The sequence below is a fragment of the Lutjanus erythropterus genome, chromosome 4 (assembly GCF_056507025.1).
Source record: "Lutjanus erythropterus isolate fLutEry1 chromosome 4, fLutEry1.hap2, whole genome shotgun sequence".
In the NCBI taxonomy this organism is placed as follows: domain Eukaryota; kingdom Metazoa; phylum Chordata; class Actinopteri; order Lutjaniformes; family Lutjanidae; genus Lutjanus; species Lutjanus erythropterus.
The window spans coordinates 14979860-15006112 of NC_139320.1; the positions used below are offsets into that span (position 1 = coordinate 14979860).

The 26253-nt window shown below is 38.3% G+C and overlaps 3 protein-coding genes across 4 annotated transcripts; 2 read left to right on the plus strand and 1 right to left on the minus strand.

Moving 5' to 3' along the window:
* Nucleotides 1–6296: 6296 nt before the first annotated feature.
* nop53 (NOP53 ribosome biogenesis factor) lies at nucleotides 6297–15602 on the minus strand. Of its 2 annotated transcripts, none has more exons than XM_084717062.1 (12): nucleotides 15354–15602; nucleotides 14003–14079; nucleotides 13679–13784; nucleotides 12100–12302; nucleotides 10623–10678; nucleotides 10002–10097; nucleotides 9693–9794; nucleotides 9431–9598; nucleotides 8912–9087; nucleotides 7728–7794; nucleotides 6673–6749; nucleotides 6297–6540 (listed from the first exon to the last, which is right to left on the minus strand). In XM_084717062.1, the coding sequence occupies exons 1-12, from the start codon at nucleotides 15557–15559 to the stop codon at nucleotides 6480–6482; spliced, it is 1395 nt and encodes a 464-aa protein (XP_084573188.1). In that variant the 5' UTR covers nucleotides 15560–15602; the 3' UTR covers nucleotides 6297–6479. The 2 variants fall into 2 exon arrangements, with proteins under 2 accessions (XP_084573188.1, XP_084573187.1); XM_084717061.1 differs by having other exon boundaries at nucleotides 13679–13781; nucleotides 15354–15587.
* A 504-nt stretch (nucleotides 15603–16106) lies between these two features.
* LOC146328190 (histone H3.3A) lies at nucleotides 16107–19608 on the plus strand. Its single transcript, XM_084717060.1, has 4 exons — nucleotides 16107–16264; nucleotides 17335–17478; nucleotides 18446–18599; nucleotides 18685–19608. The coding sequence occupies exons 2-4, from the start codon at nucleotides 17351–17353 to the stop codon at nucleotides 18811–18813; spliced, it is 411 nt and encodes a 136-aa protein (XP_084573186.1). The 5' UTR covers nucleotides 16107–16264; nucleotides 17335–17350; the 3' UTR covers nucleotides 18814–19608.
* A 986-nt stretch (nucleotides 19609–20594) lies between these two features.
* LOC146328191 (histone H3.3A) lies at nucleotides 20595–23865 on the plus strand. The gene is made up of 4 exons (XM_084717063.1): nucleotides 20595–20751; nucleotides 22002–22145; nucleotides 22387–22540; nucleotides 22708–23865. Exons 2-4 carry the CDS (start codon nucleotides 22018–22020, stop codon nucleotides 22834–22836), a joined length of 411 nt encoding a protein of 136 aa, XP_084573189.1. The 5' UTR covers nucleotides 20595–20751; nucleotides 22002–22017; the 3' UTR covers nucleotides 22837–23865.
* Nucleotides 23866–26253: the final 2388 nt, after the last annotated feature.

The window sequence follows — 26253 nt, forward strand, 5'->3', positions numbered from 1 at the left end:
CCCATGTTGGCAGAACCGCACAGCTACCATTTCAAGTCATATCATGAGTTTTAAACAACCTATAGAAAGTTTACATGGAGACTCTGGACCCTTAAGGCTCCTTGATGCTCTATATTAGATTCATATATGGATACGGTTAGAACCTTCTGTCTGTACTCTACATTCATTTTGCACATTGTCTAAAAGCTAACATGCTGCTCCACATGGAGCAGTACCTTCTGTAGTTCAGTTGTTCAAGCAAGACGTGACAAAAATCCAACAGTTTTGTTCGTCATCAAATAAGCAGTGACAAAAATTCTGTCCACATGTCGTGATGTATTTAATAGCATACCAACCACCTCCATCTACAATCCTGCCTTCCTGCCTTTCTCAAGAGATATGTTATTACAGCCTCCAGTGTTGCCATGTTTGCTCTTGTCAGAAACTTGTGACTTTTCTTCTTCTTCAGGGCAACTTTTGAGTTTTCTTCTGGGTCGACTCTGTGCAATGTATTGCTTAAAATTTATGCCAACATAGCACATCTGGCAGTATGTGACGGTTATATCGTTTAATACACACGTCTATTTTTGTACATTTTCGTGAGGGAGCATAAATGAGCCTTTAGGCCACATCAACACTAATACTAGTACTACTAGTACTACTCCTTGTTTCAACGATCAGCATTTTAGCACTGTGTCAGAACCACCCATACTAACATGCTTGAAAACGCATACTGCATGACCATTCACATACACTGGGCATATGCATGCTGGTGTAGACAGGAAGCAGTCAGGACAAAAATGATGAGGCATGCAAATATGACTGATCTTCACATAATCCTCTTGCTATTTGCTAATGCTATTTTTATTAAAACATTGTCAATGGCATTGTGTTTTTTGTCTTTTGTTCCCATTGTTATATTTTCAATATCCATTTGTATTTAAAGTCTATGTAAAGGAAAATGGGAGTTTTTCTTAAAAACACATCACACATGTTAGAATATAGTTCCTGAAAACGTGTGAAAAACTATAGAGTCCTGAACTGTAGAGTGACACAGGTAAACTGTTGTTAACCTTTTCTGTGTTCAGGATTTTTTAGGCAGATCTGAAACATGGCTCAGTGACGTGCTGCCAACATTAAGTCCCCTGAACGAACACACAAATGACACCACTTCTGCCTCCTTTCACCGCTCACCACCCAAGAAAAGAAAAAAACAGCCTGTCACCGTCCTGTGGCTCCAGTGGCTCAAACATTGTCCAAATATATCCAATAAATCTGAGAGAAGGAGAATCCACGTTTCACACACACACACACACGACTGAAACAACTTGTCAGGATAGTTCATGCAATGAGCATGCTAACATTGTAAGTAGCAGATAACGCCGTTAGTCGTGTTGTGGTGTCTACATGGCAGCTGTCAGCTGCTCACAACTGCCAGAGTCAGACCCAGTAAGTCCAAAATGGGTTGTTGGTCAGTTGTTCACATATAAAACAGAATGGATGGCCCAGTTACTGTTATCCGGATATCTGCCGGCTACACCAGCAGCTCCAAAACATTGGCTGTTGCCCCTACAGGCTAAATTGTCATCAGATGATAGCCGATGGGGTCTGAAATTCCCCAGCTACTCAAATTTATGGTGGCATCAATGCAGCATTATCAGGTGGACACCAACACCACTCCAGATTAATGAAACTTTGTGTCTGCTGAATGTGTAAATAAGCAACAATTTGCTAACAAGTTCACCACAATAATGTAATATGAAACACATTGTTTTTTAAATGGCCCTGAAATGGCAAAAAAATCAGTTATATAATATGATTACATATGAATCATTTCAGCACTGATTCCATAGCTTGAGGCCTCAGTGTGGCCACATGCACAAAACTATCTGTGAGCCCAGCACAGTGAAGAGGTGAGACAGGCAGTGGGACACTGAGCCGCCACACTGTCCCTTTGCAGCAGACAAACATGGGATCACATGACTGTATTTACTCACACATTCATATACACAACTGCAGCATCTCCATGCAGGATAGCTGAGTGTTCTAGTGGCTTCCTCTGTCACTCCCCGGATCCCCAGAACACAGGAGTAGTAATCTATTCTTAAGGAGGTAATGAGTGACTGCACACACACACACACATGTAATCCATCCAACCCCATGCCAAGACAATCTGGCAGCACCATGTCTAACACGTGAAGGGAGTAAGGCAAAAGGGAGAAAAAAAAAAAAAGAAAAACACAAACAATTCAGCTGCAATCTGCTTCTGTCTGGCGGGAGCCTTCAAGATAACACTAAAATATTTACCTAAACTCAAACTTACATCCTTATAAGCTGATTTGTAGACTGTTTCTTCTTTTGAGCACCCCTAATATATATACACATGTATTATTTCTGAATTATTTGTGTTCTTATAGAATTTTTAGCAACGCTAGCAGAATGGCTCTAAGCATGTCAGTGATGATCAGTTGTTGAAATAGTTTTGGACTAAAATATTTCAACAACTATTGTCTACTTGAACAATGTAGTGTGTTACTTCACTTTTCACAGGAAGCTGGGTACATATTGTTAATATTTCTTACTGTTCATTGTGTAGAGTGTTTTTGAGCATTTTGATTATCACCCCAGTGTCTTAGATAAGCACTGACATTAGCTAGTCACTCAGTATAGCACCAGCATTTTGGTAATTCGATCACTGTCATCATCATCTTCATTCATACTTAACAGAAACAAAATAAAACTCACCCGTCTTTCCACTGCTCCAACAAAAACCAACTATGCTTTGAATTAAATAAGCCCTTAATTCATGTCAGCTGTTAAAGTATCACAGAGGGAGGTCGAACTTCAGAGAAGCAGCAGCGTGTACAACCAGGATGTTTTCACATGTGAAGTTAACTCAGCAAGTTAACAATTTATTTCAACCTAACAGCCAGATCTGATTACTGGAGCAGTGAAAATACAAGCCAAGAAGGTCCGTGAGTTTTATTTTGTTTCTGTCAAGCTTGAACGAAGTGTGTTTTAACATGATGTTTCTACTTAAACAAAAAGGATCTTAGGCCGGAGATCCATACACATCATGGCTGCCCCACGTATCCTGCGTCAGTTTGGACCGATGGTCAGGGGCACCTTCAGGGATTCTGGGCTTCAGGAAAAGATATCACACTGGGCGCCACCGCCACAAGTCCCGCCAGCCCTGTGCTACTGCTGTAACCAAATCTCCAGAATCCAATCAACCAATTCAAAGCTTTACATAACTCGACCTTTTCTGGCTTGTAACTCTCTTGTAGTCCAATACTTACTGTAAAATATTTACTGACAGTGAAAGTGAAACAGTTCACAGTTCAAACAGAATCAAAAAAAATATTTGTCACTTTCCATAGACTGCAGTTCATATTTTTTGGGTCCCATGGAGAACACCAGAAGAAGCATGACTTTGGCAACCAGCAAACACCATGCCCGCTTGGTTTTGGGGCAGGACTGAACCATTTCATGTAAATTAGTTAGCCAGTTGTAAATAAAATACTATAAAATAAAATATTTATGATAGGATAACAATTCAATATTGAAAAATGTTTTGTTTTAGTATTTTTTTAGGGCCCATGTCAGTCATGATCTGTCCTTTCAAGGGATCCTTTCTGTGTCAGACGCTTAGTAAAGCAATCTGAGCCTGTCTGTGATAAAAAAGCACTTTTAGTGGACATACTTTGACAGAGTCCTCAAGGACTATTGTTAGATTCCAGCCCATTTCAGCAGCTGGAGTCCTCATCTTCATTCAAACTCGACAGAAACAAAACAGTACAATACATAATATGTATGCATTGTGCATGGTAGGATATAGTTATTTATATTAACTATATACACCTTTTTTTTTTATCTGTAACTGTTATGGAATATGGTTACCGTTCATGTAATCCATAACTCTCTAAACCTGCAGATAGTTTAATAGCATTGCAGCGGTGGTAACTGTTGAAGAGGACTACATTAGCCTCACGGACAACAGCGTCAGCCGTGTATCAAAGTGTATTCCACGCTAAATCCTATAAGTAGAAAAGTAATGAGTGTGGCTCCTCTGGGACTAACTGTGGCTTTATGAGTCGGCAGGTTAATTTATCAGCAGGTAGTTGGCATTAAAACGTTGATAAGCCGCTGTAATGGGAGGCAGTCCAGGGTTCACTACACACTTTGTCTTCCGAGGGGGAGGGAGATCAACTGATTTAGGCAGCTAGGTGGGTGGGGGGGTTTCTGAGGACTCTGAAGGTAAAAGATTACATTTTCACACTGATTAACAGATAAGAAGCTTTGGCACAGCTCCAAGCAACATGGAACATAGTGTATGTGTGTGTGTGTGTGTGTGTGTGTAGTCGTTCACACCAGCAGGGCACTGAAGGCAATTGTGGTTTTAAGCCAGCGGGATGGAATCAATTATCACATGCCAACTTCCTCAAACCCATCTGTCTTTTTTTCACCCAAGATAGAGACAATCCACTTCAATTTAACTCCATTTAATCAAGTAATCTCAATGACGAGGATTAAGAAAATGCATATATTTTTAATTTGTGTTGCCTCTTTTATTAACCTTTTAATCACTGTCCAGTAGCTTTTGGTCTTTGTTAATCTGGTCATGTTAATTGTGTCATGACATCTGAAGCATGCACTGAAACTCTATAGATATGAGAAAAAACTGAAGATTTCAGTTCCTTTGAGCAACCTCGAGGATAAATCATGGTGAAATACTGATGACGTGTCTGACAAAGCAGAATGTTTTATGACGCATCACCTACTGATGTGACATTTTGATGCAAACCCAAGAACTGTAGGATACATTACAATGTATGAAGTTGCAGTAATGTTGAGCTGTGGAGTTACATAGTTCGATCACTGACATACAGTGACATTGCATTAGCCTTACAATTAAATGTGGGAGCTGCAATTTTTCTGGATGAAAAGCACTATAACGTTTACATTTCTCAACCGATTTGAATGAGTCAATTGGTGACAATGACTTGACAGCTGTGAGATTAGCTGGTTGGTTAGCTGGCTGAACATGAAGTGTTCTTAATGTTAAAATGCATTTTAAAATTATAAACCTGCTAAATAATCCACATTTTTACTAAATATAACTGTAATCTGACTTTTATTTTCTGTAATGTGTAATGGATCACAGTTACATTTATCCTAATTACATAATCCCATTACATGTAATCGGTTACTCCCCAAGAGTATTTTATGCATATTCAAACATGTAGTACTTAATGAGTGATCAAGAATGTACAACAGTATGTCACACATGAATTAATGCAATAACTAAAGCATTTCAATCATGATTTCTGAGTTATTAATAATGGTCCTGTTTTCTTCATTGGTAGGTCTGCAGTTAAATAGACAGGGCAGAAATCTAACCAATTACAGGAATGTTGTAATTATGATTAATTACTTCTATTACTTCATGACTTCACCATGTTTGTAGCCCTTCAAATAAAGTTCACCCTTAAGTGTAACTGGGCATTATAATTTGCAAAAATACAAATTCAAATTAGATTATAATATTGGACCAATATTGGAAAGAGCCAATAGAAATATCCTTCAGAGGGTTTTATACTATACTACAATTCAAAGCCTGTACTTTTTCATATTTTACTAGAGTAAAGCAGTTGAATCAGTATTTCTACTACTATCAGTTTTTTTTTTTTTTACACAGGTATTTGTACTTTGATGCGAGTACAGAATTTGTGTACTTTTCGCCACCTCTGGCTATGAGTCTATTTTCTCCCACAACCACTTAACAGAGACCTGAAACTGGAAGACATCAGCATGCATATTACTCACAGATCATGACTGCATATCTGTATATAAAAAAAAAATCCCACTGAAATTCTTTTGCATTTTTTAGTTTATAGTTTATGTAGAAAATAAATGAAAGCCATGATGTGCATTTCTGAAGTGACAATCTGGCCTATTCTCCACCCAAGTGACCGTTGAAGGGCCTGCTCTACAAGATCAGTCTATATTTAGGTTCGCAATCTTGAGAAATATCAGGCGCACTGATAGCTGACATGAACCTGACCAATAACCCTGCAGCAGATACTAACACTTCATGTGGCTGACACTGATATTAACCTAAGCTGTAGGTCTTTAGTCATGTATAAGCAGAGTGGTGACACACTGACACTTGGCCTGAGCAGACCCGGCTGTGGACTATAAAGCCTCAGAAAACCACCTCCTGATTGGGGTGTTATATTACATAACACACATTAAAATGTCAATATCAGACTTCAAGTGTGAAAAGTGATATTAAACATGCAAGACTCACACACGCGCTCCTTTCATTTCAGATTTATGTAACTGATGTGACATATTAATTTGTTAGCGGTTGTAATTGTCTGACAGGGTCAAAGAGGTCTTCAACAGTCATTACATTGTATATACACAGTTCCATCACGTTGTGGCTTTAAATGCTGCCCAGCTTCTCGTGTGCAGCTCCCGTGGCCTGTGGGTCGGCACTAAGTGATCTCTCTAAAAGCTCTCTTCTCCACATACTTCAGCTTGTGTCTCCTCTTGAACCTAGGAGACAGGGGAGGGTGGTAAAAGAGAGGAACAAACGCACATTTTAAAATCAATACACACCACATGAGCCTGTATATCACAGTGAGCCTGTGAGGAGATGTTACATAACAGCGAGGCAGAGGTCCTTACTTGGCTCTTTCTCTTGGTTCGATCAGGTTCCTCTTCTGCAGACTCTTGAAGCGGTCCTTGAGGACGCTGCCCTCTGGCTGTAGAGTGACAGCATTGCAAGAGGTGAGACAGGAGACAAGTCCAGACAAAGCCATGGGAGACAAATGTCACTCTGCTCCAATTCAGTGTGCAATTCCCTCCCAAATGATACAATACCATTCACACCACAAAGGCTGATTTAAGTATTATTCTCAGACATAATGGCAGGAGATAAGAGAGAAGAGCAGGAATTTTCCACTGGCAATTAGATCATACGAAACTAATGATCCCTGTGGGGAAACGATGGGTGCTGCAGTATGGACAAAAGGATAAAGCCTTAATTAAGACAGTAGAGAGAGCTGAAAACAATACACCAACTAAATGAACCAAAACTCATTATAGATAAAGGGTCTGTGTCCTCACTTGCAAAGGTCAAAGTGGATAAAAAAGTGAACATAATTTAAGTTAATACTGTTTTTTCACCAAAATCAGGACGTGCATCCAGTTTTTTCAAAGGTGACTAAACTTGCTAAAAATAGGTGATTGACTCCCTTCCTATTGCCAGTAGACATGTTTGCCTTTCTGTTTTTGTCTGATGTGCAGCAGACAGCTGATACTCAGCTTGTGTTTGCCAGAAAGCAGCATTTTTTTTTTTTTTTATGTCTGTAGCCATTTCCACATATGGACATATGGATGCCATTTCTGACAGTTATTTTGAATTTAGGACAAGCTCTATGACATCCTAACTTGGGAAATTATGTAATAGCTAAATATCTATCCTAAGATAAGATAGGATGTTTTCCTTAATGCAGTTAGGAAACAGGTGCCTGTAACATCAAAAATCCTGAATTCATCCTAAACTGAGGTAAGATAGGATTTCAGCCTTAGGAAGTTTTTGTAGTGAGGCCCCAGGTTCAGAAATAATCCAAATGAACCCTTTCACACACGCATCAGGAGACTGTCTACATCATAGATGTTAACACATTGTTGAAAACTTTTTTGTCCAGTACAAGTACAAGTACAAGGGGCTTTAGTACCTTGAGTTGTCGCAGGGAGCCGGCCAGCTCATGGCTCAGCTGAACCTCCAGGTCCTCAGCCTTAAACCTGCAAATAATGACCATAATGTTAACAACCTTTTCACCGTCAACCTACTATATATAGTGCCCTCTGTACAGGTAAACATAAACAATACTTCATAAACCTAAGATGGCACAAGGAAAAGCAGAGACAATAAAAGCACTTTGCAGCAATAAATCACATTTACAAATAAATCACAAGAAACATTTGTGGTTATTGAAACAAGTATTATAATATTTTGCAACATAAAGTTGCTTAAACAAAACTTTGTACCATCAGTTTAACTTGTAAACATTCTTGGATTCCTCAAGAATTAACTGTCTGGCTGTAAAAAGTGCTCATTTTTTTTATTAATATCTGTGGTTACTTATAATTATTATTAACAAATACTTATGGGGGCTGGTGCTCTGTCACTTAGCATCTGATTAGCTGCAGTTTAAAACAAGTTCAACTTAACCAGAAATTGCAGGGGTCTGCTCTCTGTCCAGAAAAAGTCTCATTTTCATTTGTTACATTTTGTGCTTTACATCATTTCCATGGTTTGGCTTTGGTTACTGCTTGTGATATTTTTATTCAGCCCCTCAGGTCTTGCAACCAAATGCTATAAAAAGTTCTGCGTTCAGACAGATTTTATTTCTCAAACTGTTTTATGTTGATGGTTCTAAATAAAAAACAGTCAAGTGCTTCACTTTGATTATTTTTAGGTTAGACAGATTTCGGATATATTAAATATTGGACTCACATTTACTGCTATTCTAACACAGTTAAGATCACAGTAATGTACAACTTCCTCTCTTAAAACCTCTCAAAACTGAGGGTGTAATTTTAAGTTAAGCCTCAGTGACCTCTAGTGGTGAATAAGCGATTTCAGCACAACAACAGCAGCTAAGTGTAGACTGAAGCACATGTGCAGTTTTAATTTTTCTCTCTTTTTGTCATGTTATGTTTCTTTCTCATTTATCTAAGAAAATGATCCTGGACATTTTTAACAATCAGATGAGGGCCTTAAATCACAAAAGGTTGACATTTTTAATGTGTCTCTCACGAGTCCTCCAACTTCAAGAAAGTGCAACACTAAACCACCAGAGTAACCCTTTACAACACGTGGAAGAAGGCTGGAGGAGAGTGTTTTAGAGGAGTTTACTTGAGTTTGCCGAGGCGTCTGGGTTGAGCTTTCTGAGCCTCCTGTTTGGCCTTGCGTAGTTTCTGTCTGTCCTTTGTTTTCTGGTCCTGCTGTTTGATGGAGGTCTTTATGGAGCGGAGCTGGAAGAGCTGCTGCCGCTGGTCAATCTGCCGTCTGTCAGCCAGCCGCTGCTGCTCCTGAGATAGAGGAGGAGAAGAAACCATCAGGCAGATTGTCATGGACTGAATGAAGCATCAAAAGTAGGGAAACTCGTTGAGCACACTTGCTGGAAGCCAACACAACTGATAGTGGTAAGATGCAACACAGTTTCATTTTTAATGGTTTATTGGTTGTGGGACCAAAGTGAAAATGAAGACTATCCTGTTTTATCTACAAATTAAAATGGTACCAGCTTTGCTTTGTAAGACTTATATAAGGCATGTCGTGTTTTGATAGACAAAGCAGCTGTAGAACCAAATCACTGAACTAAAACATTTCTGAACATGTTTAAAATTAGTCAAGTGTGAAGTGTGTATATACCTTAATTTTGTCTTCCTTCTCTCTCTTCCTCTGTCTCTCAGTCTTCTTTTCTGCCTGTGCGATTGCTCCCACTGCCACATCCTCCTCTTCCTCATTAGGAGCTGCTGCTTCTTCTTCTTCATTGTCTTCTTCAACCAGGCCTTCCACCTGCTCTCTTAAGTTTGTCTCCTGCGAACACACAAATATGCGTTAGATAAAATCAAAGATTCAAACTTTAACAACATTAAAAACACGATGGATGACCTGGAATAATCCTTTTCACCTCTGTTGCTGTGTCTTCTCTGTTGACAGCCAGCTGTCGCTCTATTTTGTCTTCCTCCTTTTGTTTCTTCACCTCCACATCATGGGCCTCCTGCAGCAAGGTCTGGGTTCACAGAGCGAAGGGGGGAGAGTCAGTTGATGCAGATCATTACAACACGGTAACCGATGAATAACATTTTTATTTTTCTCGAAAACTCAACGTCATAAAAATAACTGTTAAAACATAAATAAGACCTCTAACAATGAAGCCATACGCAGATTGTACGAGCTTTAACGTCATTTGTTTTGTCGCGTTAGCTGCGGGACTTACCTGATGAGAGATGAAGTCTGGGTTGTAGGATCCTCCTGGAGCGATCACCTCCACAGCAGGAAGCACAGATGGCTTCTCATTCAACCTCTCTGGACGCTGAGAGGACAGTGACACAACCACATAAATCAAACTCAAACTACCTCATATACATCATCATGAGTCTTTTGCTGACAGCTCATTAGATTAAAAAAAAAACAAAAAACTACAAGGAACGCATGAGTAAAAACAGTAGTTCTACTCTTCATTGTATATTTTTGGCCCAGTAATCTAGTTTGACTTCACAGCATTTGATATTTACTCCTGTGTCAGTCATTATCGTCTCTAAATGTGGGCTAATGTTCAGTCTGTTATATGGTCTGCTGGGCTTTTAAACTGGTGTGCTTTAGAAAGAAATTAACACAACGTAATGCACAACATTAACGTTATTTTCATAAGTGCACTACACTCTAAAAAAAAGAAAACTAAAATGGAAAGTAATTCATACTTGGAGTAATCTATTAACCAGATACTTTTTTTTCCATCTACTTGAGTAGGTTTCTCAAATGATAACATGAGAGTAACTGTATTGTTACTTGAGTACAAAGTTTCAGTACTTTACCCACCACTGCTTTTAATTCTCACCTTGACAAGCTTCTTGCGAGTCTGTTGAAGGTACCAGGGGTCAGCTGCGTCTTTGGCTACATTCAAAAAGAAAGACATTTTTTAAAAATATGAGCATTTCTGTGTGACAGGTGATCAGGACCCGACAGCAAGCACTAGTTCAAAATCCACATTTTCAAAATAATGTATCTCCAAATGACCAATTCTACAATGGTACATTTGAGCCATTGCAGATTTTTTTTTAATCTGAGCTGGGCAAAAGGGGAAATACTGCTTGACAAAAAAAGAACTGTTTCTCATAAATTTCTCAAACTTAAATCTGTGCATATTAATAGCTATATAATCTTGGAAAATATATATTGTTTGTGTATTGCTTTAATTTCACAATTTCATTTTTTTTTTCAATTTTATGACTAATCTCAGAACATTCAAGATTTTTCTTCATAAATTAGCACTCATATCTCAGAGTATTCCATTTTTATCTTGTGGATTTCTTGTGGGTTTTTTTAATCACACATTTGACTAATTTCAGAATATTTAAGGTTTTTTTCTCATATATGTTTTTTTTTCTAGCAAATCTACCACCTGAATCTCAGAATATGCTAGGTTTTTTACATAAATTTCTGCCTTTAAACTCAGTTTTTTTTCTTGCATATTTATGATTTTATCATCTCAGACAGTATGCAGGTTTTTTTTGTAAATTCACTGCATTAATCTCATCATTTGTTTTTTTTTTTCCACAAATGTATGACTAATCTCAGAATATGACTTTTTTTTTTTTTTTTTTAATCAGAATATTACCCCACATTCATCTGCAATTTCTTAATTGACTCACAATGGCCCTAATACGTTGTTATACAATTCAGAAAACTGCATGTTAGGTTTGTAGCTGGTCCAGCTGCCAGAGGGTTTGGGCTTCAAAAAGAATGAGTGCCCCTTAAACTTCAACATGTAGCTGTGGTGACCTAAACTAACATTTCACATGGACATGTGCATCAAGCCTCGTGTATTACAAATTTAAAGTAGGCCAGCATGCACCGATCCACCCTGCTGGGTTCCTCTTTTGGATCCCTCTGATCATCAGCAGCTGGCAGGAACAAGAGGTTTACTCGCTGAAGAAATGTTTAAATATGCATTGACTAGGGCTGCGCCCACATCTCAGTCTCTGATCACCTTTATCTGTGGAAAATATTGTTTCCTAACTGTATGGAAAATACAGCTTAGGTTAAGCAAAGGGAAATGCACATTTTAAGTTAATGTGTTCTTATCGATCAGTTTTTAAGGATCTATTTATTGGTAATATCTCCATTTTGATATTTGGATATTAACATTAACTCTGTACTTTTACTTTTACATGTGTATCCTCAGATCCCAGATGACTGTTCACACAACAATCATCTGAGCTCCTGTGTGTTGTCTTCACATTCCCATGAAGGAAATGCTGGGAGCGCAAGGATGGGATCATCACTGGACGGACAGACAAACAGACAGCACTCACACTCTTGTCCCCATATGTCGTAGTATTCTCTGTCTGGGTTGTTGTTGGCCTCCGTCACTGCCCTCTTAGCCGCCCTGACGACTGGCCGTCTGTTCAGCAGCTGTTTCTGCCTCCGTGGCACCACGCCTTTGGCTGCCAGCTGCTCGGCCTTCTCGGCAATGCGACGGAGCTTCTTGGCATTGGGTTGCTGATAGGCCAGCACGCTGGGGGCAGAAGACAGATGAGATGATTAGACTGATGATGACGATGATGATGACAGTCAGGAGGAGGTGAAGCAAACAGTTAACAGGAGATATGATAAAACCAGCAACTAGCACACTAGATGTTTTGTTCTGTTTGACATGTCTACTTCTTGATGTGTGTTTTTATATCCTCAGATCCCAGGTCACCGTTCACACAACAGTCTCCTGAGCTCCTGTGTGTGGTCTTCACATTCCCATGAAGGAAATACTGGGAGCGCAAGGATGAGATCATCACGGGACACACTCAAACATTACTATAAACAAAAGCAAGGCTGATTTTTCAATATATTTTTTAAAAAAAAAACATCTGCTTCAACAGATCAACATACATGAACAACATGATTCTTTAGCTTCTTCCCCCAGTCAGGTGAGACATACACAGCCTAGTTAAGAACTGAATCCAAAACTGAAAATAACGTTTGAGAGAAAACCAGTCTCTGTGTCTCCTGACAAGGTGCTTAGACTTAAAGTACTTATGCACAGTCAGTGTATTACAAACAATAGATTCTGTTTAACATGTAGTTGACAGTTGGGAAAAACACAGAGGACTACCAGCACAGAAGCTTAGCAATATGCTGCACTTGCAGGAAAACCCATACATTATCAGTTTAAGTGTACAATATATTGAGAATATTTTCACCACTTTACATTGCCATCAGACAGCCTTTTCTGTTGTGGACTGTCGTTCTAGAAGCCAAATAATGCTCTCTCAGTAAACTTTTGGCAAAAAACGACATTTTACCTCACAGGACAGAGGAATTGCTGGTATACCGATGCCTTGATTGGTTAGTTTGCTTATGCTAATGTGTGACTTTGGTGAATCCAAACTAACATTTTAAAACAAAGAAGTCACACAATAACACAAACAAACTAAAAGGCCAAGGCAGCGGTAGACCAGCAACTCTTGTGGTCTGAAAGGTAAACTTGTTGATTTTTCCAATGGAGTTTTATTGGCTTGGACAAAACCATATTTGGCTTATACAACTATGGTTTCACATGAGAGAGCTGTCTGATGGCAAGGTAAACTGGTGAAACCATCCTAAATATGGCATACAACTAAGCTGACTTTTTAAAAGTCTGCTTTTTTTAAAGTGGCTAAAATACATTTTCCTGCTGACTCTGTCTACAGCAGTACATTGCTTAGCTTCTTACATTGTTACTCCTGCTGTTTCTCCAAACTGGGGATGAGCCAACTCCCATCTACTGTAGCAAATACAATGACAGTGGATAAGTATATCGTACATCCCCACTTCAAATAATCCTACTTATCCCTTTAAAGACGCTGACTCTAGCCATAGGAGAGGAGTAAATCACGAAGGGCCATGACTGATACTGACTCTTTAGGCGGTTGAACGAGGGAGTCATGCTGCAGGATCAGGTCTATCCTCAGAGGACGTTGCGCCTTCCCTTTCCTCTTCTTCCCCTCGACAGGTTCTGCTGCTTCTTCTTAGAGAAATACAGGCAAGTTTGATTCAGCATCAGGCACATATTCACATGCACATGTAATTATATCAGGATAGAAAACTGGTTACGTGCTCAGATATATTTAATTTACATGTGTCAAAGTCTGCGAAATGCAGGACTACGCATATGTTTTTACTGATAAACAACTTTTTCTCACTAGAGGAAGTTTCTAGTCAAGCATCTAAGTATATATTTACCCTTCTGTTCAGCTTTCTTTGGTTGTCCAACATCCAAAAAGAACAAACTGTCATCTGGCTTCTCAGACAGCAGACCTCTGAAATACATAAAGAGCAAATTATATCACATTTAGACTCAAAATTGAAGAAAAGAAAGTGCTTTTTCAAGTATTATTTCCAACGTACAATTATTTTCATGATCAATTAATCTGCTGAGCAACTTTAAATTAAATAATTAACCATTTAATGTATAAAATGTCAGACAATAGTAAAAAAAAAAAAATCCCATAACAAGTTCAAACTGATCAAGGTGACATCTTCAAATAGCTATTTTTTTTTCAGTCAACAGTCCAAACCACAAGATATTCAATTTGCAATGATAGAAAAGAACTGAACAGCAGAAAATCCTCATATTAGGGATCTGGAATCAGCAAAATTTAAATTTCATTTTGCTCAATAAAAGGTTTGAATGGTTAATGGTCAACATTGCTGTAGCGGCCTCATCAGTCTTCTACAGGCAAGTAAGATATTACAGGACACTGAACCTTAGCTCCAGCATTAGTTGACTAGACTTGTTTAGCAAAGCAACTCTAATTTCTTGAGTTTTGCCAAACTTGATTTTGTGACAGTCCATCGACAGCAAAGACATGTTTTGAGAATAACAACAAGATGTCTTAACAAACAGGAGTGACCAAACTAACTGTTATAAAAAATAATATATTTGGACCATCCCTGACAGAGATGTAGTGGTGGTTACTCGGGAAAACAGCCCGCTTTCTGCTTTATTACAATTAATTTTCCAGCTAATCCAAGAGACATTTAAAATAGTTTATTTAACTTAAGAATTAGGTGAATTTTATCAACACATCAAGGAACACTACATTCTTCAGTTTATCAAACCTTTCAACATCAATCTGGAGATACACGTTTTTCACAGGAAAGGCAGTGAATGAATAATTAATCTAAAAAGTAACTAGTAACTACAGCTGTTAGACATACAGTGGAATTCAAAGTTTAACTGAGATGTAGGCGAGTAAAACTATAAAGGTGCAAAATATGAATACTTAAGCATAGTACCTCAACTCTGAACTCAAGTACTGTAATTTAGGAAATGTAATTCATCATATTCCACCACTGGTATTTCCAAAGTTTTGGTTCTTTTTACATAAATAGTGCATCCATGATCTGAATACTGGTATCACCATTGCAGGGATACCCGTGTGTGAGAAACACGACGACAGTTAACAGGACATAAACGATAAAACATCCAACAAATGACCTGCGTCGTTTTTTAAGCTTTAAAATAAAGTTAATCAATGTTTCACCGGTATTACACTGTTAGTCTTGCCCACGTATGGCTTTCCAAACTCACCCTGTGGTCCTCTCCTGGTGTCGGACGTCTTCTAAAAACTCGTCTACATCGTTTATGTCGCTGTATTTGTTCCAGTTCTTCTTTTTATTCTTGTTCACACGCTTTCTCCGACTGCTGATTGAGTCTGTCGTGTCTGAACTGGACTTTAAATTTATAAAACCTGGCTGTGAAGCCACCACGCGTTTCAACCTCCTGGCCGCCGCCATCTTGGAGGACTGAAGAGAAACACGTTTCTTCTTCTTTTGTGCTTTAGTGACGGTGGTGGCGACACCTACAGGGCGGACAGAGTAAATGTTATAACAGCTGATTGCATGCAAATAAAAGTTATAACTTGTTTTCCCACCAGTGTATCATATTTTATAAGGCTGCGGTTGTTATTTTTATTTACAGCACCGCGTGTATATTAACGTAAATTTGCGTGATATATCAGAACAGAGAAAATATTCTCATATCGGTTTTAAATCATAAATGTTTGATTAATTACAAAATAACATTAATTATGTGAATATATTTTTGAAAGTCTGAAAGATTGAATTTGTCATGTCATAGTCTGTCTCGAATATTGATAGTGCTTTACTTGCATTTTTTATTTCCAAGAAAAAAAAATACATTTGACAAAAAAAAACAAAAAAAAACACTGACGATAACTTAAACTAACAAAACTGTCAATAAACAAGGTTGAGAAAAACTTAAGTGCGTGTTTTGGTGTGAAGTCATGCAACTGCTTATCATGTTGCAGCATGTGTGTAATATGTTTGTCCCAAATGCATCATGGGAAACGTGTCTCCTGTTGCTTTCCTATGTTCTTTTTCCTTTTTTTCCTCCCTTCATTTTATTGCGAGAACAACGCTTTCGAGACAGAAGCATAAATTCCCATTTTTGAGCTGCAATCTTTCACTAAGTTTTCAGAGGTAAGTGTCACCATTTCAATAAAACTCCAATCTATCATTTAATGTCATATAAGTTCTCGGATGGACATGTTTTTTCGTTTATTTTCGTTGAAAAAGAAAACGCAGAGCAGTCGAGCTATTATCTGCCTGCTCGGGGAGTCGGGGACCTAAAAGGCATTTGTGATCTGGTCGAATTTGACTCGGAAATGCGCCTAAAGTGAGGGGTCATCTGACAAAATATTGTTCATCAATTGATCCTTTGACATGTCTACTGTCGATTTCTAAAAGTATATTCCACTTTGCTGTCGCGGTTTTTCTATTCTTCCGTCGTTTTTATCGTCACCCTCATCGTTTGCTACAACGATTTTTCCTTCCCGTTTACATTCTTCGAGCCAGCAGCCAGCCATCATCTTTGAGTGTGTTAGTTTTCCTACACGGGACAGCCGGCGTGGGCGGGGTCGCCTTGTTTCCTTCAAAATAGCTCATTCTGAATAAAAAATCAAGTATTGCGCGCAACCGGGGAGCACACTGTAAAGAAACGAACGAACCCACGTTCAATGCGCAAGGGGCGGGGATTTTTGGGCAGTCATGGCGCAACGATTGGTCGAAACGTTCACAACATCCCGCCCTAGAGGGTCGTATACAGGATGTGATTGGTTTTTATGATAAAGAGCTCTGCTATGATTCGATGCCTTCACTGTCCTTTTTACTACAGTCATTGCATAAGCTGCCTTGATGTAATTTGAAAAAAAAAGAGGCTCTTGATGCTGATATATTTTTTTATAAGTCACCCTGACTTAACAGTAGAGTCTGTCATATTAATGATTAGTCTTAAATAAAATAAAATACAACTGGAAAACACATCCTTCACATCTGGTATACTGAAGCTGAACTGAACTGAACTGACATTTTTCTCATTTTCACTTTTTCTCTTTTTCATTTTATGTCTACATTTAAAATTCTTTGTTCAACAAATGCCCTCGCCCAACAAAAATGACTATCAATTAATGCATTTCTAATTGATTAATAATTAGTAAATGATGACTCATCAAAGTCAAAGTACCAAAGCAAACTTTGTCATGTGTCCTCAGGTGATCTTTAGTAGCCATGGCCCGTACCAAGCAGACTGCCCGTAAGTCCACTGGAGGCAAAGCCCCACGTAAACAGCTGGCCACAAAGGCTGCTCGCAAGAGCGCCCCGTCCACTGGTGGTGTCAAGAAGCCCCATCGCTACAGGTGAGAGCTCACATAGTTCTTCTGTTTGTATTGTAAAAATAAAAAAACACAAGAGACACTACAGTTTTCTACTCTTTTTTTGTGCACGAGTGAATGTAAACTCAGACTCAACTGACTTCACATGAATTCAGCAGTTTTCCTCCAACCCCCAAGAAAAACAGTGGGGAACATTTTAATTCTCTTTTCACAGTTCACTCTATCAACAAACTTTGTCAAAAACACAGCAGACTATGTAATGTATATTATCTGTTTTGACATTTGTGGTGAGTATATTGTGGAAAACATCTGAGTAGAACAGATAATCTCTCTCAGACACAAATATCAAGGCAGATATGTTGTTGGGTGATAATGGTAAAATAAATTATTTATTATTTTGATAATGAAATTACAGCTGACAAATATTGGTCATAATATTCATTGACAGATTGTGTCAGAACATTCAATTTGAATTTGTAGAGAAAATGCTTTATAAAAGCCAAAGTATATTTATTAAGTTTTTTACGTACTTTACTAGACAAAATAAAAGAACATTTGAAGAGTCAGAACTGATTGTTTTTGTTGTACTAGTGATGTCAGTTAGAGTTTGTTCAGTCAGATCTATGGAATATTAAATCTGACATCATTGCCTACTACATCATAGCTATTCTTATCCTCAGGTATGCATAAACTAGAGTTATAGTAACTTTTTTCCTTAAAACAAAAACATGAAATTATCAGTTATCATATGGGTGTTGGTCATGAGAAGCAGGTCATTTTGGTTATCCATATTGGCTGAAGTTTAAGCATTCAATCGCCCCATCACTATGCAGAGGGGTGAGGTGAAAATAAAAATAGGTGTCCAAGATGAAGATTGACTTGTTCTTTTAAAATCCATTAAGCAGAACACATGTCTGTGCAAAAGCAGGTAAATTCAGCTGCTCCCACCTTATTTGTTGCACGTGTTCATATTTTTGCCCCTCCTCTTCAGGCCTGGTACTGTGGCTCTGCGTGAGATCCGTCGTTACCAGAAGTCCACTGAGCTGCTGATCCGCAAGCTGCCCTTCCAGCGCCTGGTGAGAGAAATCGCCCAGGACTTCAAGACTGATCTGCGTTTCCAGAGTGCAGCCATTGGAGCTCTGCAGGTCAGCAGCACTCGCTGTAGAAAATGATTTAACCAATGCCACGTTTCAACATTGCAACTAAAAGCCAGTGTTTTGCCATTTGCAGGAGGCCAGTGAGGCCTACCTGGTGGGTCTGTTTGAGGACACCAATCTGTGCGCCATCCACGCCAAGCGTGTCACCATCATGCCCAAAGACATCCAGCTGGCACGTCGTATCCGCGGGGAGCGTGCTTAAAATGTTTTCTGATTTGTTATATGCTGTCCTCTTATCCCTTCACCACTCTTTCTATCCCTTTCCTTCCTCTATACTTAGTTAGTCGTTTGGTTTGAGGTTCTCTATATATCATATGGTTGTGATAACCGTAAAATGTGTGATTATGTCTTCTTTGGTGCTACTAGTAGCAGAGTTTCTTTAGAAATACCTTCATGTATGTTTGAAACTTTGAATCACAGTTACGCTCCTCACTTCTAACTAGCTAGCTCAAAGGAATGCCTTGTTATCTCAATGAATAAGGTGTTTTTGCAAGCCAAGAATAGTGTGTGATCTGAATTCAGCATAGGATATAGCATTAAGGTTGAGACATTTTCACCTTCAGACGGACATCTACATTGGTATAATGGGTCTCCTGATTTTGTTTTTCTTTTTTAAATAGAATTTGTTGTACAAGTAGTGATTTTTCTTTTCTTTCTTTTCTTTTTTTTTTACAACAATGGTGTATTTCTACTGTTACTGTTTAATGTATCAGAAAGCCTAAGTTTGATTCTGGTTGTCAATTAGAAACGTCATTGTGTTATGATGACACACTGCATTTTTGGCAGATTACAAGCGGCATATATGTAGCAGACCTATGTTGATCATATTTTGATTTTCAGCCACGTAATGTATTGACTTTTTGTTCCTCTCTCAGGTTGATATGATGACCTATTTTTTTTCTACTGTGTTTTTGATTTATGTTTTCAGTCATTTTTAAAAGCAGAATATTTGTACTCCAGAATTCACATACAAAATAAACAGATTCTTGTGGTTAAATGATTTGTATGAGTGAGTATCAATGCTAAATCACTATACATGTGCGCTTGAAAGAATACGTTGGATGGCAAATTAATTTGTAACTACTGTCATTTTTTTAAGCAAATGTGCAGCATTCCCTCATCCCAGCTACTCAGTTTTGATGATTTTCTGCTTTTCTTTGTCTAATGTGCTCATTAACTGAATTTCTGTGAGTTTTGGGCTGTTGGTCATACAAATCAAGAACTGCCCAAAAGAAGGAAACTGTCTTTAAAAAATTCTGTCATTTTATACACAAAATTATGAATCAAGACAGTAAAACGGATGACTAACTAGAATGATAGTAAATTAGGATCCTGGCTGGAATTCTCATGCATACCTTTAGTAAATTTCTAGTTGTGTACTCATCCAAGAATAAATGCTACATATTTGTCAAAAATAATCAATTACGTAATGTAAATGAGGTATTAATGGGTATTTAGGCTGATTGTGATATTGTAATAAAATGCAGAATCATACTTTCACTTAAACCATTTTATTGTAATATATCAAGGTAAACTCAAAACAACTGAACTTTTCTTTAAACAAATTTACAATAATAAATAATAAACAATAGCTATTTAAAAAAAAAAAAAAAAACGTAAATCAGCTGTGAATATAAGTCCTTCCCCTGTATTTTTCTGATTTCTTCGGTGAAAAGTCACTTCCACGCAAACGTCTAGCAGTTGTCACATGACTGCTAGATAACAACACGTTCAAACCACCTTTTAACAACCACTTAAAAGTACGACAAATTTGACAGCGCTAAATGCCGAACTTTCGGTTTGACCTGAATGTTCATATTCATACTGGGCGTAGAAAAATACGCCATACTCCAAACAGCGGCAGCGCATCTGTATTTGCCATCTACTGGTCTAAATTGTAAGCACCGAAGTGTTGTATAACGTTAATAAAACGCAGTAAAAGTGATTATCAGTCGTTAACCAGGTGTGTCGAACTGATAACAGTTGCCACAGAAATGTTGTGAACACTGTTGCATTGTGGGACAGATGATTGACGCGGCGGCCATTTTCCCGCTGGACGCTGCTTCCCATTGTGGATACGAAGAAGAAAATAGAGACAAGCGAAACATTTCTCACGACTTCTACTCACTTTTCCCCCTAGGTAAGCCTCTCAAAATGTGTCACTGTGCTTGTGAATTAACTTTGTATTTTTTAGTTATATTTTCTTTCATTTGTAGGCATATTTAGCAGTGAAAAACATCTAATTTTGTCGTGTGAGAAAATAACAAACACGGCTGTCGAAACGACAGTGAAATGCAGTCTTTACTGCAGCCGTTGAGATGAGGGGAAATCTTGTTTCAAATTATGCGCCGGTTCAGCTCGGTTCTACGCCGCCGTTAGGGACCGTTCGGCTTTCCAATGCCTATGTATGAGTTCCTTGAAATGTCTCCTGTATAGTTCTCGCATTTTCCGATACGCTGGAACAGCGATTATTAGTAAAATCGAAGTTGTTTAGGTGCTACTCCTTTGCTCTTCTGCCCTGGGTCTTTATCCCGTTTGCGCATCAAACCGCCGCCATCATCAGAGCGCGGTAGGCGGTCCTAGCAACAGTGGAAGGCAGTTGTAGAGCCCACCTACTTTGAAGACTTTGCATGCTGATTGGTTCACACGTTATATTTTTAGATACGTGTGGAGCTACTAGCCAATAGTATCGTCGTTCGTCTTTGATTGATGCTTGTCGGGCTGATCGTGATAGGGAATGTCTTGTATGTTTACTCACCAAAAAAAGTTAACTTAATTCAAGTTTCCCGTTCCAATTTAAAAGCTAGTCTATAACATGTATCTTTATTGTTAACAAAATACGGACGTTTGAGGGGGTTAATACTTATTTAGGAGGAAAACAAATACAGTAATAATCATAATATTATACTATGTTACAATGTTTGCATTGTTGGTGCCATTAAGCATTTTTATAAGCAAACCGGGTGACCAAAATACAAGAAATCAGAAGAAGACTTGATGCTTCATCACTGAATGTGTTGTGTATCAGTGTTGTCACAATACTGGAATTTCTAACCTCGATAACAATACCATGAAAAATACTAATATTCAATACCACATGGAAACCTCACCAAAGCATTAAGGGCATACATTTTTTATTTTATTAAATTAAAATATAAATATAACAAGGCTGTCAAATGACAACAAGGAACCTAACTGTCAACAAAATATTTTTTTTTCTTGTCAGATCAGGTCTTTGAAAACAACTAAGTAACTAAGCAAGGGCAGCTGATACATGTGTAGCAGTACTGCGGAAACGGCGTATTAAAACCATTTCAAATATTTAATATTTATTGATTAATTTGATATTTTTGTCAAAGTACCAAAGCAAACTTTGTCATGTGCCCTCAGGTGATCTTTAGTAGCCATGGCCCGTACCAAGCAGACTGCCCGTAAGTCCACTGGAGGCAAAGCCCCACGTAAACAGCTGGCCACAAAGGCTGCTCGCAAGAGCGCCCCGTCCACTGGTGGTGTCAAGAAGCCCCATCGCTACAGGTGAGACAAGAAAAAAAGAGTGTTGTTCCAGAGTGTTTCATCTCTGTTTTAGGCCAGTCAGACATCCTAAACCATAAGTTACTGATATTTTTACAGTAGTAGAAATAAACGTACTAAACCATCTGTCAGTGTCCTGCTTGTTGTAGTTTTGTTGGACTTAAATGTGGTTGATTATAAAAAAAAAGACATTCTTCCTATATCCTCCACACTTGCTTAATTTTTATATATTTATGTTGTGAAGGCCTGGTACTGTGGCTCTGCGTGAGATCCGTCGTTACCAGAAGTCCACTGAGCTGCTGATCCGCAAACTGCCCTTCCAGCGCCTGGTGAGAGAAATCGCCCAGGACTTCAAGACTGATCTGCGTTTCCAGAGTGCAGCCATTGGAGCTCTGCAGGTCTGTATTATAATCAAAGCTACACTATCAACTCAAAGTTGGCTAATGATTGTTAATTAGTGTAAATGTGTATGATACTGTAAAGGCTGGAAAATTCTAAAGTGGTGATGTGAGCACATTTTAGCTCTACTGACAACTGTTGCATTTCCTGTTTGCCTCCTCTGCAGGAGGCCAGTGAGGCCTACCTGGTGGGTCTGTTTGAGGACACCAACCTGTGCGCCATCCACGCCAAGCGTGTCACCATCATGCCCAAAGACATCCAGCTGGCACGCCGTATTCGCGGAGAGCGTGCTTAAATGCTCCCCTCAGTCTTTCTCCTTTTCACCTCTTCCTGCCCTTCCTTCACTGGTCTGTCTCTCCGTCCCTCCATCCCTCACCTGCCCCCTACCCCCTCTCTTCCTCCCTGTGTTAGTAGTGTGTAGAGGAAAACTGATTATATTATGGATAAAGTGTATAGTCGTGTTTTTCTTAGTGCTCTCGGCAGCAGACTTCTAGGGTACTCTCTTTTTGTGCATGTACCAACTCTTTGGTGATGAGATCTCCTCAAGCACATGTCTCCTAGTTTGCACTGTTTCTAATCTGACTCTGTGGGGCGAAAGGACGTTTTGTGCATCAAATAAGGAAAAAAACATAGACTAGAACAATGCAAATTTGGGAGGGACAGACAGGAGGAGAGGATGGGTATTTGTCTGCTGGGGGACTGTCGTCTCTTTTCTGCAGCAGGGTGCTAGAAGAACTTACCTGGGCCTCTTCTCCTGCTTTCTATCCTCTGCCAGCCTCAGTCCGAAGTGTGCAGAGACGACAGAGTGTCTCCTCTCATGACAGCCGGGGCTGGACTTTCTGTCCCTGTATGTGTCTGCATGAGTGTTGGTTCTGATCACCACAGCAAATTGTATACAATCCATCAGCATCTTTGGAAAAGTTGATTTATGATTACCATATTGACCATGGCTGTCATTTTAGTTTTTCTTTCCTTCCAAGTAAGTCTCATGCACAGGATTTGTGTTTTTCACTTCCAACTATTAGTGGATGACATGGAGATGGGGGGATAAATCAGATTAAACACCTACAGAGAACAAAAACAACAAAAAAACAGATTTGAACAGATTTTTTCTACTGAAATGTGAAGCTACTGACTCGTTTTGGCACCAAAGTTGGATCCTCTTGTAGACACGCTTTTCCTAACTAACAGAAGAGTTAACCTCACCTGTTTTTGTGGTGTTCAAATTGGTTTCATCTAATTTATTTAAAGCCAAAGCTTGAGAGCTCAAGTACGGTGTCAGAAGTAACTTTTCTAGCAGTGGCTCAGTTTTTTGTTTTTTTTTTTAAAAGAAAGGACCTTTTTATGACAAAGGTTCATCTAGGTTTGTAATATTCTCCGAAAAACCAAGAGCTCTCAAAATGTGGAAATTATTTTTTGAAAACAAAATAACTGATTAAAATGTGAAAAATGTATTGTAAATCAGTGTTACATGACAAATAATACTGGTCATGTTTTCTGTATACGTCCCCCCTTTGCTTCCGTTTTTTTTTTTCTCCTCCAGATCAGTTGATCGTCTGTATACCGTTTCTCAGGTTGACTCGTCACCCTTTTTAACTTAATTTTTATTTTTTTGCTCAATTTGATTTTCTTTTTTTTCTTTTTGAAATGTTGAGGATAATGTTTCAATTAAACAATGTTTGTAATTTCCAGATTTGTCATATAAGGTGGTAATAAATGGATGTTACACACACTTCCCTGTCTTAGTGGTAGTGTAGTTTTTTTTTTTTCATTACAGCTTATAAACTTCCCACTTTTGTTATTAAATAACATCCCATTATAATAAAGATTCTTTTGAAATTTACAGTAAATAAAAAAAGTAACAAGGGTGTGTGATAGTTTTGACCGAAAATAAAGGCTATGTATCAACATTCATTTATCAGTATTCTTGTAAAACGGTTGGTTTTAGTAATAGATCACCTTTGTTCCCACATACATAGAAAACAGTTCCTCATACAAAGTGAAGTCGAAATGATAAAAAAAAGCTGAAACATTTGGCACCAAGTCATAGGTCTGACTCAAATCAAAATGAACTAGATTTCCAATGTAAAATCAGCTCAGAAAAAATGCTGAATCTCCAGTTGACGGTTAAAAAAGCTGAAAGATACTTTGAGGTTTAAAAGAAATGTTACAAGTCTGTACACGTTCACTCGTGAGGAACAACCACTCCCAGACCAATAAACCATGCAATGAAAACACATTATTGCCTTGAGGATCGTTTAGCATAAGATAACATTACCTATAACTATGAATCAATAAATCCTTTATTACTCAATGCAGTCTGCATACTATAGACTAGAGCAAAGATCCCTAATCTAAATCTGATTCCAGTTGCACCACTAGATGGCAGTAAAACACCGTGTTTGTATTCAAAATTGTCATCATGAAGAACAGAATGACTTCCTGAGGAAGGAAGGAAACTGCACAGTTTCAAATTAATTTCTCTAATATTTGCATGTGACAATTCAGTCAAAGAGATAAGAACAATTAAACATTAATAGTTATAGTATAGTATACTACATACTTGATAAACTATAAGACCTATAAATAAACTAGAAAAAAACAATTCAATAAAATGAATAACATCTTATTTTCTGTGGTATTTTTGTCATATACATGTGGGTAAAATGGATGCTGATGCTGTCAAATCTATTTGATCATGTGACAAGACGAGACAATGTAGGGTTACTAGTTTAGGCGAAGAATCTGTCAGATTTAAACAAGCTGTCAGCAGCAAGGACACACAACTGTGTAGGGACTGTAGGGACATGTCTTTGCAATTATTTTGATCAGAAACTTAAAATATAACCAGTGTTGTGTTGTCAGTGTCTGGTCAGTTGTTAGTGAGGTTGAGTATTGTGACACATGACCTGTGCTAATTAATTTGCTCTTAAGTTGTGAAAGATTGTGTCCACCCCTCGTACGCCTCACATTGGTTTGGACCGCTGCCTACCTTGAGCCGTCAGTCTCTTTTTAATGCAAAATATTTTATATATTAATGTAATTTAGTTATTTCATTTTAATGTGGCAAACCCACTTGTGACAGCATTTCAGTCAAATCCTCACAGGAGTTCTACTCTTTACACATTTCTGTTTGATGATACAGTCCAGTCTTAGAAATACAAGTTCTAAAAGGGTTCTTCCTGAGGGGCTGAGGTTCTAGTCAGATCCATTTGCTTCTGTTCTGTACAACCTTTTTTTTTTTAAGAAAGAGTTTCTCAAGGGTTCTTTGTAAGCATAAGGGTTTCACTGAAAACCATTTTCATCCAGTTAACCCTTTTTGGAAAAAAGAGTTATTTGAGGATTATCGAAATCTTTGAAGAACCAGTTAGCACTTTTATTTCTAAGAGCCAATAAAACCTCTTTGAATTGAATTGAATTGAACTGAATGTACCACTTAGAAGTGACTTGTTTACCTGGGTTTCTCTTCTTTCTGGATAATTTGTTATGTGACCATCTTTCACACACTCAGACACACATAAACACAAACATACACGCAGACGTGAGACTCCTGCATTACAATTAATATCCTTTTCTAGGTTGACATCATTCCCCTCATCAGTGTTTCATTTTATCCTTCTACTTCCTTGATTAAAAGGGATAAAGCCATGCCCTCAGCCATATTCATTACAATGAAATACACACACACACTCGCCCATGTCACTGTGGCCTC

What these genes read in the sequence shown, in the direction of transcription:
- nop53 (XM_084717062.1), bottom strand. Translation starts at nt 15,559, where the DNA reads ATGGCGGCGGCCAGGAGGTTGAAACGCGTGGTGGCTTCACAGCCAGGT. An exon ending in CTCGTTCAACCGCCTAAAGA is followed by an intron (nt 12,303 to 13,678) that starts GTCAGTATCAGT and finishes TTCTGCCCCCAG; the next exon opens with CGTGCTGGCCTATCAGCAAC. An exon ending in CGACATATGGGGACAAGAGT is followed by an intron (nt 10,679 to 12,099) that starts GTGAGTGCTGTC and finishes TTTTGAATGTAG; the next exon opens with CCAAAGACGCAGCTGACCCC.
- LOC146328190 (XM_084717060.1), top strand. Translation starts at nt 17,351, where the DNA reads ATGGCCCGTACCAAGCAGACTGCCCGTAAGTCCACTGGAGGCAAAGCC. An exon ending in AAGAAGCCCCATCGCTACAG is followed by an intron (nt 17,479 to 18,445) that starts GTGAGAGCTCAC and finishes CCTCCTCTTCAG; the next exon opens with GCCTGGTACTGTGGCTCTGC. An exon ending in CAGCCATTGGAGCTCTGCAG is followed by an intron (nt 18,600 to 18,684) that starts GTCAGCAGCACT and finishes TGCCATTTGCAG; the next exon opens with GAGGCCAGTGAGGCCTACCT.
- LOC146328191 (XM_084717063.1), top strand. Translation starts at nt 22,018, where the DNA reads ATGGCCCGTACCAAGCAGACTGCCCGTAAGTCCACTGGAGGCAAAGCC. An exon ending in AAGAAGCCCCATCGCTACAG is followed by an intron (nt 22,146 to 22,386) that starts GTGAGACAAGAA and finishes TATGTTGTGAAG; the next exon opens with GCCTGGTACTGTGGCTCTGC. An exon ending in CAGCCATTGGAGCTCTGCAG is followed by an intron (nt 22,541 to 22,707) that starts GTCTGTATTATA and finishes CCTCCTCTGCAG; the next exon opens with GAGGCCAGTGAGGCCTACCT.